Source organism: Kogia breviceps, chromosome 2 (assembly GCF_026419965.1).
Source record: "Kogia breviceps isolate mKogBre1 chromosome 2, mKogBre1 haplotype 1, whole genome shotgun sequence".
In the NCBI taxonomy this organism is placed as follows: Eukaryota; Metazoa; Chordata; class Mammalia; order Artiodactyla; family Physeteridae; genus Kogia; species Kogia breviceps.
Genome location: NC_081311.1, coordinates 83205482 through 83226312, shown reverse-complemented (window position 1 = coordinate 83226312; position 20831 = coordinate 83205482). Strand labels below are relative to the sequence as shown.

The window sequence follows — 20831 nt, the reverse complement described above, 5'->3', positions numbered from 1 at the left end:
CCTTCTTAAAGGGAGGACCACTACCTTGTAGCGTATGCCGGTTGTACTTCGTGAGGGTTGCGGCGGTCGGACCAGAAAAACAGCAGTCTATCAAACCTGGGCTCAATGTCAGCAAACTGGGCCTTGCCCTCCGGGAAAATTCGAAGTATGCCTCCACTTACCTAGGAAAAGGGCCAAATATGTAAGCATGAGTGAACAAGGATGCTACAAAATTAAACTTAGTGGGGAAAAAGACCAATTCAGGATATCAGAAGTCTTAAATCGATTATTCGCAAATATATCTCTGTTAACGAGGTTGGAAAGTGAGCTGAGATTTCAAGTACATGCACCAATAAAAGGAAACATTCGTTCCTTCTCTTAGAGAATATTGTAAATACTTGATGAGACATGTATATGATCTGAACTCAAAAGTCTTAAAATGACACTTGAACGCCTGAAAAAGTAGTAAGCGCACTTCTTATGTACGCACGGTGATGGTGTGCTTAACCTACTCTTACAAATGTATCCACGTCTAGTCATCTTGACTAAATTACTACAAATGGTTTAAGTCTGTCAAGGAGCTAGTTCTCTGCCCTCACTTGGGCAGTCACAAATCTAATGCCTTTTAAGGAATTCACTAAATCAGTAGAAAGTGTCATTTATCATCAGCGCTGCAGTCATTATTAGAAACTGTAGCTCTCCCTCCCCAGACTGGGCCTAACACATCGATGACTCCCTGCCTATACGACTGGACTCCCTTCACAAAGGATCATTACCATTTACCCCAGCAAATATCCTTCTCTGTTTGGGACCAGATGGACTCACCTATTCATTCCGATACTGACTGGGTATCTGCTGTTCTGGGACCTGTCCTGGGCCCTGGGTGCAGAGTAGGAAATAATTCAGACAGATGTTGTCCTTGTGGTAATTATAATCCGGGGGAAAGCCAGGTAAATCCCACCCAAGTGAGTAGCTCTTCACCCTTGGAAAACTGAACTCGTAACAGGTAGACTCTTAAATTGAAAGGCACATTGATACTTGATCAAGACACCACGGAGGCTGAGCCTATTCCTCGGTTCCACTACAGCCCGAGAAGCTGTTTACAGGCTCACTGTCAAGTAAGGTAGATTCAAGCTACCCGGTTCCCTTGCCTTCCTTCCTCAGGTCCCAGCGTTGTTCGGAGCGACTCCCAAAGCACTCATGCAGACATCTTTTAAAGGAGCTCTAGACTGTGACCGAGAACACGCCTCTTTTCTCTCCCCTGCCCTCCGCCCTTTCACTGGAGTCACTGGGAACAGCACAGGCCATCTGCTGAAAATGTTCAGAAACGCGTAGTTGAAGCTTCCAGTCTTCCTCTGGGACACGTTCCCTGACTCCTGAATTAGGCTCCCACGCGTCCCCACAGCAATCTGTCCTGCACTCGGCACAGCCGACTGTAACCGTCCGTCTACTGACCTGTACCCTACACTCCAGCCCAAGCTCTAGGAGGGGTAGTTCTATTTCTGCTGTTTCCAGCACCCAGAACAACTTGTGCCCCAGTGTACGTACATTCAGTGCAATCTTGCAGTCAAAGTTTTCAGTTTTACATATAAAAATACTGAAGACATTTTTTCTGCTTATACGCTAATTTAAAAACAATGTATTAATGACCTTGGACAGGTCATATAAAAATTAAAAGGTCAGCCTAGAAAAAACCTAGGCTCTAACAAAATGTAGAATTTAAGAGTTGATCAAACATATTCCTAGTTTTCTAGATATTCACAAAGTTGGAAAAAAATTTAAATTCTAACCAAATTTATAGCAATTTGTTTTGTGCGTTGGGCTCAGGGTGAATTACCAAATTTATGTCTCCATTTCAAACTTTAAAAGCTATAACAAAAGACCATGTTTGTTGACATAATGCCTCAAAATATACTTAGCAGTAGAACTTACCTCTACTTTGGACTTGGAGTAGGACAGAGGAAATTCTTTTATTTTTCCCAGAAAAGTAACATTTTTTACTTTTAACTACTTGTCACACTTCTATAATACTATTCTTGCATTTGTTTTGTTACTTGCTCCTTTTTTTAAATTCTAAACTTTATTCATTTTATTGAGGTACAGTTGATTTACAGTATTGTGTTAGTTTTAGATGTACAGCAGAGTGATTCGGTTATACATATATGTGTGCATATCTATCTATATTCTTTTTAAAAAATTTTTGTCGATTATAGTTTATTACAAGATACTGGATACGGCTCCCTCTGCTATATAGTAAATCCTTGTTTATCTAATTTATATATAGTAGTGTGCATCTGTTAATCCCATACTCCCAATTTATCCCTCCCCCCTTTCCCCTTTGGTAACTGTAAGTTTGTTTTCTATGTCTTTGAGTCTGTTTCTAGTTTGTAAATATGTTCATTTGTAATATTTTTTAGATTCTACATATAAGTGATATCACTTATTTTTGTCTTAGACTAGTATTTGTCTTTCTCTGACTTACTTCACTTAGCATGATAATCTCTAAGTTCATCCATGTTGCTGCAAATGGCATTATTTTGTTCTTTTTTGTATCTGAGTAGTATTCCATTGTATATATGTACTGTATCTTCTTTATCCATTCCTCTGTTTATAGACCCTTAGGTTGCTTCCATGTCTTGGCTATTGTAAGTAGTGCCGCTATGAACACTGGGGTGCATGTATCTTTTTGAATTAAAGCTTTCATCTTTTCCAGATATATGCCCGGGAATGGGATTGCTGGATCATATGGTAACTCTTTTTAGTTTTTTAAGGAACCTCCATGCTGTTCTCCACAGTGGCTGCACCAATTTACATTACCACCAACAGTGCAAGAGGGTTCCCTTTTCTCCACACCCTCTCCAGCATTTATTATTTGTAGACTTTTTGATGATGGCCATTCTGACCATGCTGTGAGGTGTTACCTTCTTGTACTTTTGATTTTATTTCTCTGATAATTAGTAATGTTGAACATCTTTTCATGTGTCTGTTGGCCATTTGCATGTCTTCTTTGGAGAAATGTCTACTTAGGTCTTCTGCCATTTTCTGATTGGGTTGTTTGTTTGTTTCGTTATTTAATTGTATGAGCTGTTTGTATATTCTGGAAATTAAGCCTTTGTCGGTCGCACTGTTTGCAAATATTTTCTCCCAGTGCATAGGCTGTCTTTTCTTTTTGTTTATGGTTTCCCTTGCTGTGCAAAAGCTTATAAGTTTGATTAGGTCCCATTTGGTTATTTTGCTTTTGTTTCTATTGCCTTGGGAGACTGACCTAAGAAAAACATTGGAAACACTGGTACGATTTATGTTGGAGGATGTTTTGCCTGTGTTCTCTTCCAGGAATTTTATGCTGTCATGTCTTATATTTAAGTCTTTCAGCCATTTTGTGTCTATTTTTGTGCATGGTGTGAAGGTGTGTTCTAACTTCACTGATTTACATGCGGCTGTCCAACTTTCCCAGCACCATGTGCTGAAGAGGCTGTCTTTTCTCCACTGTATATTCTTGCCTGCTCTGTCAAAGATTAATTGACCGTAGGTGTGTGGGTTTGTTTCTGGGGTCTCTACTCTGTCTCACCAATCCATATGTCTGTTTCTGTGCCAACATCACGCTGTTTTGATTACTGTAGCTTTGGAGTATAGTCTGAAGTCTGGGAGGGCTGTGCCTCCAGCTTTGTTCTTTTTCCTCAGGATCACTTTGGCAATTCTGGTTTTTTTGTGATTCTATATGAATTTTAGGATGATCTGTTCTAGTTATGTGAAAAATGTCATGGCTAATCTGATGGGGATTTCATTAAATCTGTAGACTGCTTTGGGTTATATGGCCATATTTTAACTATATTAATTCTTCCAATCCAAAAGCATGGAATATCTTCCCTTTTCCTTGCATCACCTTTGATTTCCTTTATCAGTGTCTTACAGTTCTCAGCATATAAGTCCTTCACCTCCTTGGTTAGATTTATTCCTAGATATATTCTTTTTATGTGATTTTAAACAGAATTTTTTTTACTTTCTCTTTCTGATATTTCATTGTTAGTGTAAAGAAATGCAACAGATTTCTGTATATTAATCTTGTATCCTGCTACCTTGCTGAATTCGTTTATCAGTTCTAACAGTTTCTGTGTGGAATCTTTAGGGTTTTCTACATAGAGTAGCAAGGACAGAGGAAATTCTTTAAATCAGTGTGATATAGAAAGATTACTGGATCACTGTGAACATACTCTAAGTTTCAGGATTTGCTTTTAGAACAGGACTAAGTTTTTGCACATTTAAGACCTGGTGATTTCCATTTATGTGTGTATGCATGTGGTGGAAGAAGGTGTTTTAAAGGTTATTTGATTTTTTAAAAATTACCTTGGCTACACAAGTGTGTTCACTCTCTGAAAATCCACTGGGCTATACATTATGTTCACTTTTCTACTTAAACATTTTGCTTCAGTACATGTAAATAAAAAGAGATTTTTTTTAAAATCAACCAAAAATTAGTTTATACAACCTCCAATGCAATAATACATGACACACTTCTAAAGTTTAAATCATTTAAACTTAAGTGAAACTCAGGCTGATGTTAAGGGAATAAATATTTGCAACACGAGAAACTGGATGCGCTGTACATTCTAACTGGTTTTACAGGATTTTTCAGTACCGATAAACTTCTAGTTTTTCATAATCCGGGGACAAAGAAATCCTGCTGCCAATATTCCATAGCCCAGCACCAGACAACACCTCTGCAACAATGCAAAGCACGAAATGCAGGCGCTAAAGAGCAAATAACTCTTCATAATCATAATACATAATCTCCCGCAAAAGTCATGATAAAACAAACACTCTCAGAAGTGTTTTTATAAAAACTATGAGAAGGGATATTATTTTAATAAAAGGTACTTTGGGAAAAGTTAAATTTTGGATATGAATGTTTCAACATCCGAAATAAGGGAATCTACTTTTTGAGCTCTATTAGGATCTGTTTCATGTTAACAAAGATCCACTCCTAATACCTGAGTGAAACATATCTAAGGAGAAATGTTTAATTGTTCCACGTTTTAAAGACAGTCTCACCTATGAGGAGTATGAATCTTAACACTACTTGTGAGGAAAAAATACCTGTAAGAAAAAAAAAATGCTCAATGAGGTGGCATACCTTGGCATCCCAGTCTTTATTAAGATAATATATACATGTCACACATCTTCCATCTCCATTTGGATTATCGACATGACGTACATAACCCGTTCCGTTGCCTGGATAACAAGCAACCATGGCCTGTAATAATAATAATAATAATAATAATAATAATAATAATAATAATAAATTTAAAAGTCCACGTATGAATAAAAAGGGAAAACAGCTTACAGCAAAGATCTCTGGTTTTTGGCTACTCTGACTTACGCTTAAATTCTTTCTCTAATAAAAGTCATGTTTGTAGATAGAAGAGGTAAAAATCTTCTATGTTGACATTAATAAAAAACACAGGGTAGGCTGGTGAACAATGCAAAGTGTGGTGAATTCTGCCTCAGAAAGATCGGAAAAGCTGGCGTGGAAGGATCGGAAAGCCTGCAGGACCCTCTTTCATGATCGTTACTTACTCATGCCGATAATCAACATCAGGTGGGCTTTGTCCTGCTCCATGGGAGATGGCCACCCTCCCTGAGCTCGCCACAGAACACCTGCGTTACCATCCGACAGCCAAACACATCCTCTAATACCATCTCTGAGTGGTACCAATTTGGATAGGCACAATTTAGAAGATCAACTCCAAACACTAACTCATTTAATGTCACTGATTTTTTTAAAAAGGCTAAATGACAAATTAGCATGTGATGAACCCCTCTTCAAATCAGAAAGTCATTTTTTCACTCAGATTATAATAAGATGTAGTTCAGAAGAGTGTTGGGTTTAAGTATGAAGGTGTAAGAGAGGCCCAAAATAAAAAGCACCAAATAACTTGCATGTCCTAGAAATGTAGTACATTATAATGAAGTGAAATTAGTAAGGGTAATTTTTTTTTAATCTCAGGAATTACGATGAAAACAAAAACAAAGATGCTCAAGATTACCAGTTATTCTTGAAATTCTTTATTTCTCTAATTTCTCCACGTGTTAAAGTTAATGGATCAGTATTAATGCCAATGAATTAGTATAAAGTCATCAAACAGTAATTAAATTACATCATTATTTAAGATAAATGGCAAATGCTAATTTTTAAAATTCCTAAGTGAACAAATAACTGTTCCATCTCTGGGGGACTAGAAAGCATTTTAAACCTGAATGCTTAAAAAAAAAAAAATCACATTTTCATAGACACCTGGACCTACTTCTGCTCTTTATCAGAAGAAGAATTTTTAGTGAAGATTACTTATGTCTCTATTTTTCGTAATTCTAGACAGACTTTAAATCCCTCTTCCTGTGACCTGAGGTTGTAATAAGAGGGAAAATGACATGTTTCTTGCATTTAATAATGCTCAATAAAAGATAAACCCAATTTCCTTGTCATTAGCTGCAAAGGAAAGGCATATGTAGCAGACCTTGAACAGTAAATATAAAAAGGTACTAATAATGCAATTAATCCATATATGATTGAGACAATTATGGTAAATTATGTGATACATTCTTAGCAACAAAACAGAAGGAAAAAAAAAAGAAAAATAAACCTGAACTCTTCCCTAAGTAGTTTTCATCTACAGAAAGTTTACTCAGGCCTCCCTCCAACTCTCTGGTTTGTAACCTCAGCATTTCTCATTTAAGAACAAATGGGAAAATCTTTCTTCGATCATCCACCCCATCCCACCCCATCCCATCCCTCCATTTAACAAACACCTCTTGAGCACCTACTATGTACATGAAAGGCCCTGGGGCTAAAATGATGAACAAGGTCTCTTGTTTTCATTTATTATGGAACTCAGCATAGTGGGGGTAAATAATCAACAAACAAATAGATATATAACGTGATGTTAGGTAGCGATGATTTTCTTCACATCTTATGAGAAGATAACACATTATTGACTGGGGGATTTTTGCAGAAACTAACGTCTGTGTGTGGCGTTAGTACATCTCCGGTCAATAATGTGTTAAGTTGAAGGATGCAGAAAACGAGAGCACGACACCCTGGAACCCTGGCCTGGGAGGACCGCTCTGAGGAACTGGCACTGAGCAGAGATGAAAGGAAGGGAGCGGCGAGTCATGTGCCCATGTGCGGGGTGAGCACATCCAGCAAAGGGACCACGAGTGCAGAGGCAGAAGTGGCGAGGCAGGCGGAGAACGGTAGCAGGACGGCTGCAGGAAAAGGAGCGAGGGCAAGGCATGGTCAGAGGGGGTCCAGCAGGCCACAGTGAGGACTCTGGGTGCTGCTCTAAAAGTGACAGGAGGCCGACGGAGGAGACATCTGATTAATGTCTGAAGAAGGTCAGATTAGATTCTGTATGAATAAAAAATAACAATTGCAGTGACCTCAATATCACTCACTACCTAACATTCACTGGACGTTTACTAGTTGCCAAGCACTACTCTAAGTAATTTGTGTATAATAACTTATCTGACACAACTGTATGAGGTAACTAGTACCATCCTCCTCCTCTTCATTTAACTGTTAAGGAAACCGAGGCTCAGGAAGGTTAACTAATGTTCTTAATGACATGACAGTTGACCCAAGTATGAATGCAGGCAGTCTGGTTTAAGAACTCGTGTAAGTGACCACTGTACTAGACTGTGGTGTATGTGTTGGGGGACAGGGGGTAGAGAGTGAAAAAAGAAGACTGCTAATTGGCTGTTGCCGTTTGTTTCTAGGAGAAAAACAAAAAGGAGGCTGACCAGGGTGACAAGGTGGGATGTATTCTGAAGGTAGAAAAGCAACCTGATGTGCTCAGGGACTGGAAGCGGAGAGTAGGAAAGAGTCAAGGATGACTGCAGGTTTCAGCCTGTGTAACTGAATGGATGGAGCTAACTATTTACCAAGATGGAAACACTAGGTGAAAGAGTGGTTTTAGTAACATGCACAGGGTAGGAAAGGAGTTTCTCAGCAACAGTCACAATGAGCCAGACATCCCAGAGTAGAACAGAATTGAAGACACCAGGATTATGCCTCAAGATGGGATCTGTTTGTGTCAGTCACTTCTACTCCGCTTTCCTTAGGGTTACTGGAGGTACCTGGGGGTGGCCACTGGTGGCAGGGGGTCCAGTGAAATGAGAAGAGACCAAACATTTGTTTGGTCTTGCCCCAGTCTTCAACTAGGGGCAGCATGTATCTGTGTCCTTTGAATTCCAAGTGAGACTTTTGGAAAAAATAAAAGATGCAATAAAAGCTTTAAACAATTGTATTAATTTAATTTTGTAATCCCTGATATAGCTCACTCACGCCCACCTAAATGTATTATCTGAGGTGCCATTACCACTTTAGCCTGGTCTGCTGTTCCCTAGATCCCTTTAGCTCTGCTCTGGTGGCAGGGACACCACTAAATGTAGAGAAAGGAAGGAAGAAGAAGGGGATCAGTGATACACAGGGCCTCCTGCATTTTATCTGCCAGCTTGACCTGTTAATACCAGCCGCAGGAAAGGCAGCAGTACATTAGTACAACTGTAAAAGGATAAAATGCAAAACACCAGCATAACCCAGCGAACTAGACGACGGCCTATCAATAATTACAGCTAACTGCGGGTGGCTATAAAATAAGATGATGCATAAATGAGAAGGAAGCAAGGCGATCCCGATCCCAGAACACAGACAAGCCCTTCCGTGCCTATATCTAGAGACTCTAAGAGGAAAAGGGAGAGCCAAGCATACCCAGAAAAAGCAGATCGTCATGGAAAACCTGAGACCCGAAAGAGCCAAACTCCTAGAGGTTCTGGGGGAAGATAAATTTTGTAGGAAACATGCAAAGATTTGGAAGGGTCATAAATTCATTCAAGTATCTCTGTGGCCTAAAAATGACACAGTGAAACTGCACTTAGCAATTCATGTGTGTCCTGAGACTCCTCCCTATTTGGATTCTAGAAAACATAAAAAGGTATTTCTATAATGTCTCATGAAATCTGGAAGCTGTTATATTTAAAATAAGTATTCATATTTAAATAAAGTTACCCTTATCTATGGTTTGGATTATCAAAATTTTAAGTTCCTTAAATGTAACATAGTGCTTCCAGGTTTGAAATAATATTTATGCTTTATGTCTTAACTGGTAATTTTGTTTTCCTGGTATACACATATATTTTAATTTTTTTTAAAATTTATTTATTCATTTGTGCCTGTGTTGGGTCTTCGCTGTGGTGCGCGGGCTTCTCACTGCGGTGGCTTCTCTTGTTGCGGAGCACGGGCTCTAGGCACACGGGCTTCAGTAGTTGTGGCTTGTGGGCTCTAGAGCGCAGGCTCGGTAGTTGTGGTGCACGGGGTTAGGTGCTCCACAGCATGTGGGATCTTCCCGGACCAGGGATCGAACCCGTGTCCCCTGCACTGGCAGGCAGATTCTTAACCACTGCGCCACCAGGGAAGCCCCTTCCTGGTATATTTTACATATATTTGTGTAAAAAAGACTCTTGATATTGCTGTTCTTGTTTTGTTTGTTTTTAATATGCAGATTCTTATTCACAATACTTTTAATATATTCAATTTATTTTCTCTTAATCTTTTGATAAAGCAACTAATAACAACTCATTCTACACCTGATTTTACCTGCTTGAGCATATTTTTAGTCTAGAAGTCATTAGCAGTATTAAAAAATATTTATGGAATACCTACCATATCACACTACAAAAAGGGTCAGTGTGATTGATATCTGTCTGAAAGGACTTAACTGGAAAGAAAGAAAACACCAGGCACTTACAAATCGACTGATAAAACTGAGTAGTGCAAATAATAAACAGGAAAAGAATTCTGAAAAAAAGGAATTATAAAGGGACAAGGCTCTGAGCTACACATGACCCCAGCTTATCTTTAAAGGACAGATGTGATTTGGAAAGGTGAAGGGATAAAAAGCAAACAGTATAAGCATGACAAATATAGGAAACAGCTGAGGGGACAGTGGGGTATTTTTATAACTGTCTGCTCTGTCACCTAATTACTTAAGTAGTAAAGTTAATTTGGTAAAAATAGGATGAAATCTTGAAAATTCAGCAGAGGAAGAAGGACAGGAAAGGTAAGCAGTGATGAGCCACTGCGGTCCTTGGGTGGCAATGGCCACAACACAAGCTTTTAAGAAGGCAGCTTCCCTCTTCTGGGATTTATATGAAAGATTATTGTAAGATAATGCACACTGCTATGGTCTGAATGTTTGTGTCCCTTCCTAAATTCACATGTTGAAATTCTAACCCTCAAAGACTTAGGAGGTGGGACCTTTGGGAGGTTCTGAGGTCACAAAGGGGAAGCCCTCATGAATGGATTGGTGCTCTTATAAAGGGGCTCTGGAGGTAAACCTGCCCCTTCCACCGTGTGAGGACACAACCAGAAGTCGCTGGCTACGAACCAGAGTGACCAGCATGGTCGCCCTGATTTCGGACTTTCCAGCCCCTAGGGCTGTGAGCAATACGTTTCTGTGTTAACATGCTACCCAGTCTGTGGTATTTTGTTATAGCAGCCCACATGGACTGAGACACACCTATAAAGGATAAAGTTGTTCCAAGAGATTTACACTGTATGTACTGGTCCTAAGGATAAGGAAAGGCATTAAAGTCTACGAAGAAAAGCTGAAATATCCCCATCCCTAGAGCAGTCTGCTGGGGATAGGAGCGGAACCCCGGTTACCCTTCTGTCCCGAGGAGCGGCGGGCGTGACCTCGCCCCCCTCTAAGGGCTGGGCTGGGCTGGGGACAGTGGAGGAGTCTAGACATCAGCCTGGAAAGAAACAATGCAGCTGCCCACTCTATCACTCTGAGGTACACTCCTAATCTGACATCTCTTTGAGACACCAAGTTTAAATATTTCAGTTTCCCATTAGGAAAAGTCTATTTAAACATAAGCAAAACAATTAAATACTATTTTTTCCTTTTTGATATGAAAATATACATGATTGAGGACGTTCTTAAGATAAGAAACACCATAAATTTGTTTTTTACTCTAAGAATAAAAGGAAGGAAGAGGTTTGCGATACCTCTTTGGAATCTGAAGACATTTATTTCTGGCATTTGGAAGGCTTGTATTCAATATGAAGTTGAACCAGGAAACTTTTTTCCTTTCTCCTTTTTGAACTGAATTATTTTAAAACATTGATTCAAAGCTAAGAAAAGTAACATTTTACAGGCTATCAAAGTACTATATTTACTATCTGAAAATGTATTCTATTAAACTATATTGCCCCAGGGTCGCCAGCCCCCTGCCCTTTGTAGATGCTGAGTTAACATTCAGTAAGCACTTCCCTTGAGCCAGGCAAGGATTACCGTCTCATCTCCGTCTTCACAACAAGTTTAAAGGTTAGGTACAATTAACATCTCCATTTTGGAGATCAGAAAACTGAACTATAAGGAGAACAGAAAGCCTGCCAAAGGCCCCAGAGACCCTGAGGCGCCCAGAGGGAAAATCGGCAGCTCTGCAGCCGCTCCAGTGGGGCCCTGTTCGGCCTGGCCGCCCACCTGCCACAGCGATACGCACGTGCGTAAGGCTCAGTCCTCCCATGTCCAGATGTGCCGCAGAAGGTTTCCCCCAGCCCTGTAGTTAGAGCTTTTAAGTCTCTTCCTCCTTCATTCCCAAAGCACACCCACCCACCACTACCACTACCTCTGGGGTCCACAAAGTCTAGCTCAAATACGGGGAAAACAGGTCATCAAGAGAACTAGACTAACAGCAAGTTGGTATTTACTATAAGAGTAATCTAGTTTTTAAAACTTCAGATTTCAATTACACCTGCTTAGTTAATCTCGTTTCCTAAAAGAGACAATTAAAAACTTCATAAAATTATGAATTTTGTTCACTGCATTAATTAGCATGTTAAATAGGGGTAATGAGGAAGGGCAATCCACAGGCATTTAAAATTTTAAGTCCCTTGACTTATTTGCTAAACTTTAATGTTATAAATAACATATCTCATCATAAATAAACTTGGACTTTGTGTTTGGGGAGGTAAATTTTTCAAATCTATATCATGGAAAAAATAAAACTAGCACAGAGCAAAAGGATAATAGCAATACGAACAAGGGCAGTTTCTCTTGGTACAAGCCTCTAGTCCACACAGGGCAATAAAGACCATTCAGAAGATCAGTACTGGATAAAACTTACTGAACTAATTCCAGGTAGAAAGAGAAGAATGTAAAAGGAGGTACCGAGACAGTATTATGATAGATCATGACACACTTTATGGAAGAAGAGGGCACTTCAATTCACAGAGTGAATTAATAACTAAGGGAAGTTTTAAACGAGAAAATAAAGAACATTACTCAGATTTGCTAAAGCCCAGGGTTCATGAGAAGGGGGAAGAAAACGGAAAAGGTAAGATGGGCCAGACTTAGGAATAAGGAACCTTTATACTACAGGTAGAGGGAAGCCATCAGTTTGGGGCAAGGGAGCAACAGGATCAGAGAACTGTGCTTCAGAAACATGACAAGTAGAATACAGGATGGACCTGGGAAAGGGGGCAGGAAGAAAAATGACACTGAGGGGACCAGTCAGGTCACAGCTGCAACAGACAGAGAAAAGAAGCGATAGGCTGATAGAGGGGAGGGGCTTGGTGAAGGGTGGGGAAAGAGAGAGCAGGACCAAGGGTCAACAGACTGGGGAGGGGTAAAGACTGAGAAGAGTGCGAGGACTCAGTGTGTGCTTTCACAGACAGAGCAAGGGACAGGCTGGAATCAAAGAGGGTTCAAGGGGGTTTGTGTCTAGTTGAGATGAACAGACCATTAATGGAAGTAGGGAATATGGGTTTGGGAAAGATGAGTTCCTTTTTGTGGACATACTGAGTTTGCCATGCCGCTAGGCCATCTGGGTGGAGATGTTCCAAAGGCAGTGGGGAATGCGAGTCTGGAACTCCAAAAGGAGGTCATGGCTGGAGATGTGGGTTAGGTGCCGCCATTTTCACAGGGGATAGGTGAAGCGATGCGGCTGCCAGAGAGTGCCACAGAAGCAAGAGCGCGTAGGGAGAAGAGAAGGGACAGAGGACACGTTCTTATGGAATAAAATCACTTAGAGTAAGAACTCATTAAGCTTTGTTGCTGTCCTCATCACAGGAAAATGGTTAAATAACTAGCCAAAGGCTGACCAACTGTAAATGAATGTTGACTAATTTTTTTACTAATTCTTTTTTGACTAATTGTAAATGATTAAAGACATATTATAAAACAGGACATATAAGGGCATTTACGTTGTTTCCTTAAAATGTTTTTAAAAACTTTTTGTTATTATAAACAATACTGTGATTGAGAACAGTTTTGGAGCTCTAATCACTGTAAACATCCTCAATAACTCCCTAAAATCAAATTCCTGGAAGTGAAAATATAAATCGTTAAAAATTTTTATTGCCAAAATGTCCTTCGGAATCCTGTATTTTGTATGAGTACATATGTATTCCCACCCATTTGCCAACCCCGGCTGTTAAGTTTCATTCTTTTAAAATAGGTAAAAACTTATATTATTAACGTTTTAATCACATCTCAATTTATGAGTAAATATTTTTCATATTTTTACTTGCTATTTAATTCTTTTGTTGACTGCTTACTCACATCCTTTATTCACTTTCCTATTGGGTTATTCATCATTTCTCTACTGATTTTTGATAGCTCTTTATTAATCTTCTACCATATAATACAAGAACAATTTCAACATTTTTACTATGTTCCCTATAGAATATTTTAATACAAGCTAGTTATAATTTGTGTAGTAAGGCAGAGTATAACCATAATAATTACAAATATAAATTAAAGTTTAAAAAAGTCCAAGAGACTCTTCTCTCCATACTCACGGGAATGAAAAATGCAGGAAAAAAAGGAAACATAATAAATAGCATTGCTCCAAATTACTCCTCAAATGGCCCAACAATGACAGACTGTTTAATCCAACACCAGACACACTACTTTCCTTATTGGGCCCTAATTCTAGCCCCAAAGGAAAAAAACTTCAATATACATTTAAAACTCAACCTGCTTAAGAGCAATGTCCCAACAGGCAGTGTAATCTAGAGATACATATAATGATGCCTTACTGCACTCCTTTTCCCTTTTAGCAAGGAATTGATGAAGTTCTAGTTTACAAATCAGGAATCGGTCTGGGGGAGCAGTTTATATTTGAGCTGCCTGGCTCTGCTGTCAGAGGAGACCTATAATTTGTTAGCCTCGGCTGCAATCTCACCAGCTCTGCACAGCTCTTCCTCAGGTTCCTAAGCCGGGCTCTGTGTTTATGGCAGTCACCTGCAGCACCCCAAGCCGAAACCTGAGGAGGAGGACAGAGCAACCTCTCTGCACAAGAAGGTGGGGATCCCGGGCAGGCCTCAGCTGGATCTCCAGGAGCGACATGACTGCATTCCAGCCCATGCAAGGAGGTGCACAGGTAAGACACAGTCTCTGACAGCTATGGCAAACTTGTTTTACTATTGATATAACTCTCTGGCACAGTTTGCAATTTAGCATTCAAACAAACAAAACCCCCAGCTGCTTAACATTACAAACATTCACTTCAGCACCTTGTTCGGCCTGGGGATACAGAGATGAAAGTTCAACACCTGCTTCCTGAAATTCCAGAGTCTGGAAGAGAGGTGCGACTTAAACTATTTAAATTATTTCAGCATAGAGAGTGCTTATTTGTTTTAACGGACTGGAGGGCTTGGATTAGAGGGTCCTGATATTCATCCTGGATTGACAGTTAACATTTGCAAAACCACTCCTGGATATAGACAGTCATCGGTTAATGCTGAAAGCTTCTAATAAGAAACCTCAGGTAAGCCCAGGATCCTTATCTCTCTTCAAATCCAGAGAGTTTGGTGGTTAGCATAAGAGATATTAGAAATGACTACAGTATTAGCAAAGAGTGGAGAGTAAGCTATGTGGTTTGGCTGGCCATCAAACCGGGAGCGCCGCTCTTCCACGAGCACACACACAGAAGCCCAGTGAACCCAGTGGCCTACGCTCTTCGGGGTGGTACCCTAGGCCTTAAGGTTTCTGCTGGTTCTGCCGTTACTCCCCTCTAAGGGAGTTCTGTCGTCTGACCTCATCTAGGTTAAAACGAATACTAAAACCATATTAGTACTTCTGCCTGGAATAAACCTTTCATAAAAGGTGCTTGTCAGAGTTTCTAAATGAATGGAGAGTAGAGATTCCTTCCAGTTTAGAAAACAGTCACTAAGGCTATTTTTGCGTGTGTGGCAGAGCTCAGTCTGAGTTTTGTTTTCATAGTAACATGCCATCTGGAAGCTGTTTTGGGGGAGTAGATCAACAGTACTTACTTATCTGTAGCTGCAAACGTGATCAGTATCTCTCAAAAAGAGCCTAATACCTAAACAACTGAATTGGCTCAGGTGGGTCATAACGGGAGACAGTCACACAAAGGCATCCGGGACAGTGTAATAAACAAAACAGAGTCTTACACAAGGTATCCAGACAGCAAAGATGATGAACATACTCATGGGAATGGGGCGGAAGAAAATATTTTATGGAGAAAGTGACAAATGAGCAGAATTTTGCAGGATAAAAACAGAACTTTTCCAGAATAGGGGGAGATTCTGAGTAGAGGAAACAATATTTGGAAAAAACAGCAACAAATACGGCACCCTGAGAGGACCACAAACAGGTGAGCACCGCTGGAACACGAAGTGGTGGGGCGGGACGGGGGGAGGTGAGGTCGGATAGACGGGCAGGGGCCGGCAGAAGGCTCTCAACGACTTGCTCGGGAGTTTGTTTTACGAGCCAGTGAAGCCAAATGTGTTCAGTAAGAATCATTTGGTCTACTTCCTAAAATACGGTTCCAAACCCCATACTTGAAATCTTGATTTAGTAAGTATGAGATGAGGCCTACGATCCCAGAATTTTAAACAAGCACTCCATAGGATTCTGATCCTCAAAGGGCCAAATTTCAAATATAATAGTAGCAAAATAATCATGTTTCAACTTTCCAAACACCACTCAGGCTACTCTTAGGGGATAGAGTGGAGGGCCTGGGATTAGAGGTTACTGACATGCGCGTGAGAGGTGAGAGCCTGGATGAAGGGGCACGGGAACAGAGAGGACACAGGAAAAAACTAAAGCAAAGTTAAGACTGTGAGACGGACGGGGTCTGGTGCAGTGACAGAGAAGGAAGAACGCATTAAAAAACGACAACAGCCTTAAAAATATCCACTATTGGTTCGTTCGTTCAACAGCTACTTTCTGAGCGTTTACTGCATGTCGGACACTGTTCTAGACCTTGGGGTACAATAATGAACAGACAGATTAAAAAAGCGACGGCCTTCAGAACACATTCTGTCAGGAGGAGAAGGGACAAACAAAATAATTAAGTCAACACAGAGCACGGTGAAGAACAGTGCGTGAGAAGATGAGCACTGTGTGGGAAGGCCAGGAACGGGGGCTACAACGCCGGGGTTACAGCCATCAATGGGGCGCCAGGTAGGCCTCTCTGAGCAAATCTGAAAGAGACGAGGGGCTGAGTGTCCCAGGCACAGTGTGCCTGGCCTGTCGCAGGGAAAGGAGCGGCAGGGCGCCGGGAAAGGAGAGCGCAGAGCAGGGGACAGTGGGAGATGAGGCCGGAGGCGAAGAGCTGGGGGCTGCAGACACCACCGAGAGGACTAAGAGAGAGAGAGGCCGCTGGAGGCCATGAGCAATTCAGCTGCCATGCGGAGCAATGGCTGGAAAACCACCGCCCGCTGCCCGTTTCTGTTAGTCAAGCTTTATTGGAGCACTCATTTGCTTACGTATTATCATCTATGCCTGTTTTCATGCCACGGTGGGAGCGAGCAGCTGTGATAAAGACTGTTTGGTCCACAAAGCCTAAAATGTTTACCATCTGGCCCTTTGCAGAAAGTCTGCAACCCCTGATGTGGAAAACAGACTGAAGGCTGGCCAGAGTGGGAGGCAGGAGGTGCGTCAGAAGGCTACTGCAGTAACTCAGGTGAAGGACGCTGACGGCTCGGACCAGTGGTAAGAAGTGGCTGGACTCTCATCCTGTTTTGAAGGCGGCACAGGCAGGATTCCCAGAGGGACTGGTACGGGGTAAGAGAGAGGGTATGCCTCTAAGGGCCTGGCTTGAGAAGCTGGAAAACTGTAACTACCCCAAACGAACGAAGACAACAGGTGGCACAGGCTTAGGGCAGGGGCTGCGGGAGACGAGGAGTCCAGTTTTGAACGCACTGAGACTTAGGGTTCACGAGCACACTGGTAGGAAGACAGTCCCTGCTCCTGAAGAACTTACAGTCCAGAGGAATGGAAAGGAAAACTAATCATTTCAACACAACCAACAATTAAAATGACCAGACTAGGCACTGAGCATTATTCCACTGGGGGGGGAGTTGGGATCAGGGAAAGCTTCTTGATAAATGGGTCTTGAAAGAAGAATACAAATTAGCTAGGCAAAGCGGAGAGGGAGCACATTCCAGGAAAAGAAAAAGTCACAAATGAAGGCAAGGAATAGCACGGTGTTACGTGCTCAGGCGTGTGCTGTGTGTAAACTGCAAGCAGGGGGAGCCCAAAGTGTGAGCACGAGGCTGGACACATGCAAAGCCCCTTCCTGGAAGGTGAGTGCTCTTTGATAATTAACTTGATTTTATCTGGTGGGTAATAGGCAGCCACCGAAGAGTTCTGAGCTAGGAAGTGATACAATCAGCTCTGAGTTTTCATTCACCTGAGTAGGTGATAGAGTAGCACCAAAGTATAGCTGCAAAGTAATGAGTCTGCTTTTCTTACTGGAGCTGGCAAACAGCTAGCTGTTTCCTCTTTTGGGTCACTCTATAGAGGAAAAAATGTTCGTTTTTGGTTTTTTTTTTTTCCTTTGGCTGCGCTGGGTCTTCGTTGCTGCGCACGGCCTTTCTCTAGTTGCGGCGAGAGGGGGCTACTCTTCGTTGCGGTGCGCGGGCTTCTCGTTGCGGTGGCTTCTCTTGCTGTGGAGCACAGGCTCTAGGCGCGCGGGCTTCAGTAGTTGTGGCGCAGCAGGCTCAGTAGTTGTGACTCACGGGCTCTAGAGCGCAGGCTCAGTAGTTGTGGTGCGTGGGCTTAGTTGCTCCACGGCATGTGGGATCTTCCTGGACCAGGGCTCGAACCCGTGTCCCCTGCATTGGCAGGCGGATTCTTAACCCCTGCGCCACCAGGGGAGTCCCTGGGTTGTTTTTTGTTTTATTTTGTTTTGCGATTCCAAATCCTGTGTTGTTGTTGTTTTTAATTGTAGTTGATTTACAGTGTTGTGCCACTCTCTGCTGTACTGCAAAGTGACTCAGTTATACATGTATAGACATTCTTTTCTTAATATTCTTTTCCATAATGGTTTATCAAAATGCTTGTTTTTTATTTTTAATTTTCTTGATGTAGAATCAATGCAACAGTAACAACAAAAGTCAGATTTTAAAAAATATTCCCAAAATGAATGGGCTCAAATTCAGTACTTAGAAGTTTAAACTCAGCCCTAGCCTCAATGCTTGGAGAGAGATTCAGTAGTCACTAAAATGCTTTTTTCATTTTAAGATTTAACAGACAAAGTCAGCACTCTTTCTGAGTTCATAAGAACATATAACTCATGGTCATAAAAACATATAACTCAAGACTCTTAAGAAATCAATAATTCCAATAACGAGCTGATTCTCTTTTTTCCCAATAATAATAGCACAACTCTCTTTGTAGGCAGAGAACCAAGCACTTCTGAAAAGCTTTTGTGGCGTGACTGACAGAGATTCAAGTTGCAGCATTTGTGAGAGGACAAGTTTACTGGGAGAGAACTCCAGTTTACAGGACTTGCATACAGTGCATCTCATTTCAGTCCTGCAACGGCTCCATGAGTCATGCAGGAAAGCGACTATCTACATTTTACAAATAAACCAATCTGGGCCTTGTTTTAAGTGCTGAAGGGTTTAATATGCCTCTCCATACCACTGCATGGGAATGTAATCAATGTAAGAGCCAGATCTGGTCTTAGTACATAATTATGGCCCGGTTCAAATAAAGTTAACCTCTATTCTACTTTCATCACTTTGAGTGAGTTTAATGCTCTTTTAACGTTCTTTGCTTTTCATATCATCCTTAAGATACCTGCTTAACTATTTATAAATTGCCATATCTAGACACCTTTATAATACTTATTTTATGGGTTTTCTGATCAGATTTTGGACTCCTACAGGGCATGAACCAGGCTTTACTAATCTGTGCCAAACACAAGTGCTCAACTATGTGCTGAGTAAATCAATTAATGACTAAGGGGGGAGGTTGGGAATAATGTAAACAACTTTAATACATTTAAAATAGAAGTTGAGTTTTACCATCTATGCTAAAGGTTGACAGAGTATTATTAGGTCATAAGAAATTAATTTGAAGTTCAACAGCTTTCTACTTGCAAGGGATGACAAAAATAACATACACCACAAACACACAAACACACACACACACACACACACACACACACACACACACAGAGGCAGGGTTACTAAATTAAGCCTACAGACTGGTTTTCATTCAGTACCATGTGACTTTATTTTGGCCCTAGGCGTCACTTATTTTTAAGAATGTTCAAGTGTACCTAGTGAGTGTTTTAGAAAAACAGTCTAAAAGAAATACAAGATTTCCATAACAACTATTAAGAACTCAAGTTCTCTAAACCCTTACGCCTAGTGCTTCCAGGCATATTGCCAGTAACCAAGTACTGACATCCAGGGTTTCCAACCCTTGTTCCCACTGGCCTCCAGAACAGGCATCTGTGCCACTCTTGCTTCTCCCCTATTCTTCAGAGCCAGCTCCAGTTTTCTGCTGGCCCAGGTTAATCTTTATGTCACAATGTTGATTGAATCCTGTTAATAACAGATCTATCCAGTTCATCTGATCAACATCATTATGTGTAAATCTACTGTAGGCAGAATTTTACCAACTATTATTCAATATTATCTCTACATACGCTGCTGACGAAAGAGGAAGTTTTGGTTTGGTTCTGGAGGGTGATGGGGCCCAGTGACTCCAACCAAAGTAAATGATGGGCTATGAGATGGGCCACTGCTATAAGGATGTGATTAATTTGCAGAGAATGTTGAAAGAAGTCTTAAGGTGAGGCTCCACTTTTGTATACAATTTGAGAGATTTTTAAGTAAATTATGAAGAACCAACCAGATACACCTTGCAAAAATTCTCATATTTTTGATTGATAAGATGGTGAAACATGAGCTGGACAAACAGGCTGCTTCTCTATAAGTCCCACATCTGGCCCCTGTCTGCCTGGAGATTCTATTCTGTGTTTAGCCTCTACCTAATCTACCCTTTCATCAATTTTTTTTTTTTTTTTTTTGGTGTAAACATCTCATATCTTAAAAGGCTTTGCAGAGGACAGTACTGCAACAATACAAAATTTTCTTCTCCCAAACACTTAACATGCAAACCAAACCACAATGGTTTAAATTAACTAACAGAATTTAAAACAAACAGCAGAAGCGTGAGAAAAGTTTATATGATTCTCAAATGTTACTTCCCATTTCTCTACAACCCTTCCCTAAACTTAACTTCAATTACATTTATTTCTACCCAAATGTAGCCACTCAGCAACCTGACCACAAATTTTGATCATTATCAATGATTTTGAATCACAAAAACAGAAGAATCTATCAGTGTAACTTTTCTGAAGGGGAAGAGTTTAGATAAATTTATATAACAGGAAAACAACCACCATTTATTGAGGTATTACTACGTGCCAGTCACTGTGCCAAGAAATTTATACTCATTCTTTCATTTAATTCTCACAACTCCTGGGGTGGGGGCAGAGTAAACTATAAAATGGGGGTAAGACAG

General features: G+C 40.8%; 1 protein-coding gene across 8 annotated transcripts in view; it reads right to left on the bottom strand.

Moving 5' to 3' along the window:
* The window catches only part of EGLN1 (egl-9 family hypoxia inducible factor 1), a 57983-nt gene that overhangs the window by 6518 nt on the left and 30634 nt on the right, over window positions 1–20831 (bottom strand). For 5 of the 8 annotated variants that reach the window (XR_010839020.1, XR_010839021.1, XR_010839019.1 and 2 more), the window contains exons 2-3: window positions 5111–5230; window positions 25–161 (exon numbers count right to left, since the gene is read on the bottom strand). Coding sequence is in view for 4 of the 8 variants with exons in the window: in XM_059053331.2 (XP_058909314.1) it covers window positions 25–161; window positions 5111–5230 (257 nt within the window). In the remaining 4 variants the exon portion in view is untranslated. The remainder of the gene's footprint in view (window positions 1–24; window positions 162–5110; window positions 5231–20831) is intronic. The other 3 variants (XR_010839022.1, XM_059053332.2, XM_067025722.1) reach the window with 2 other exon arrangements.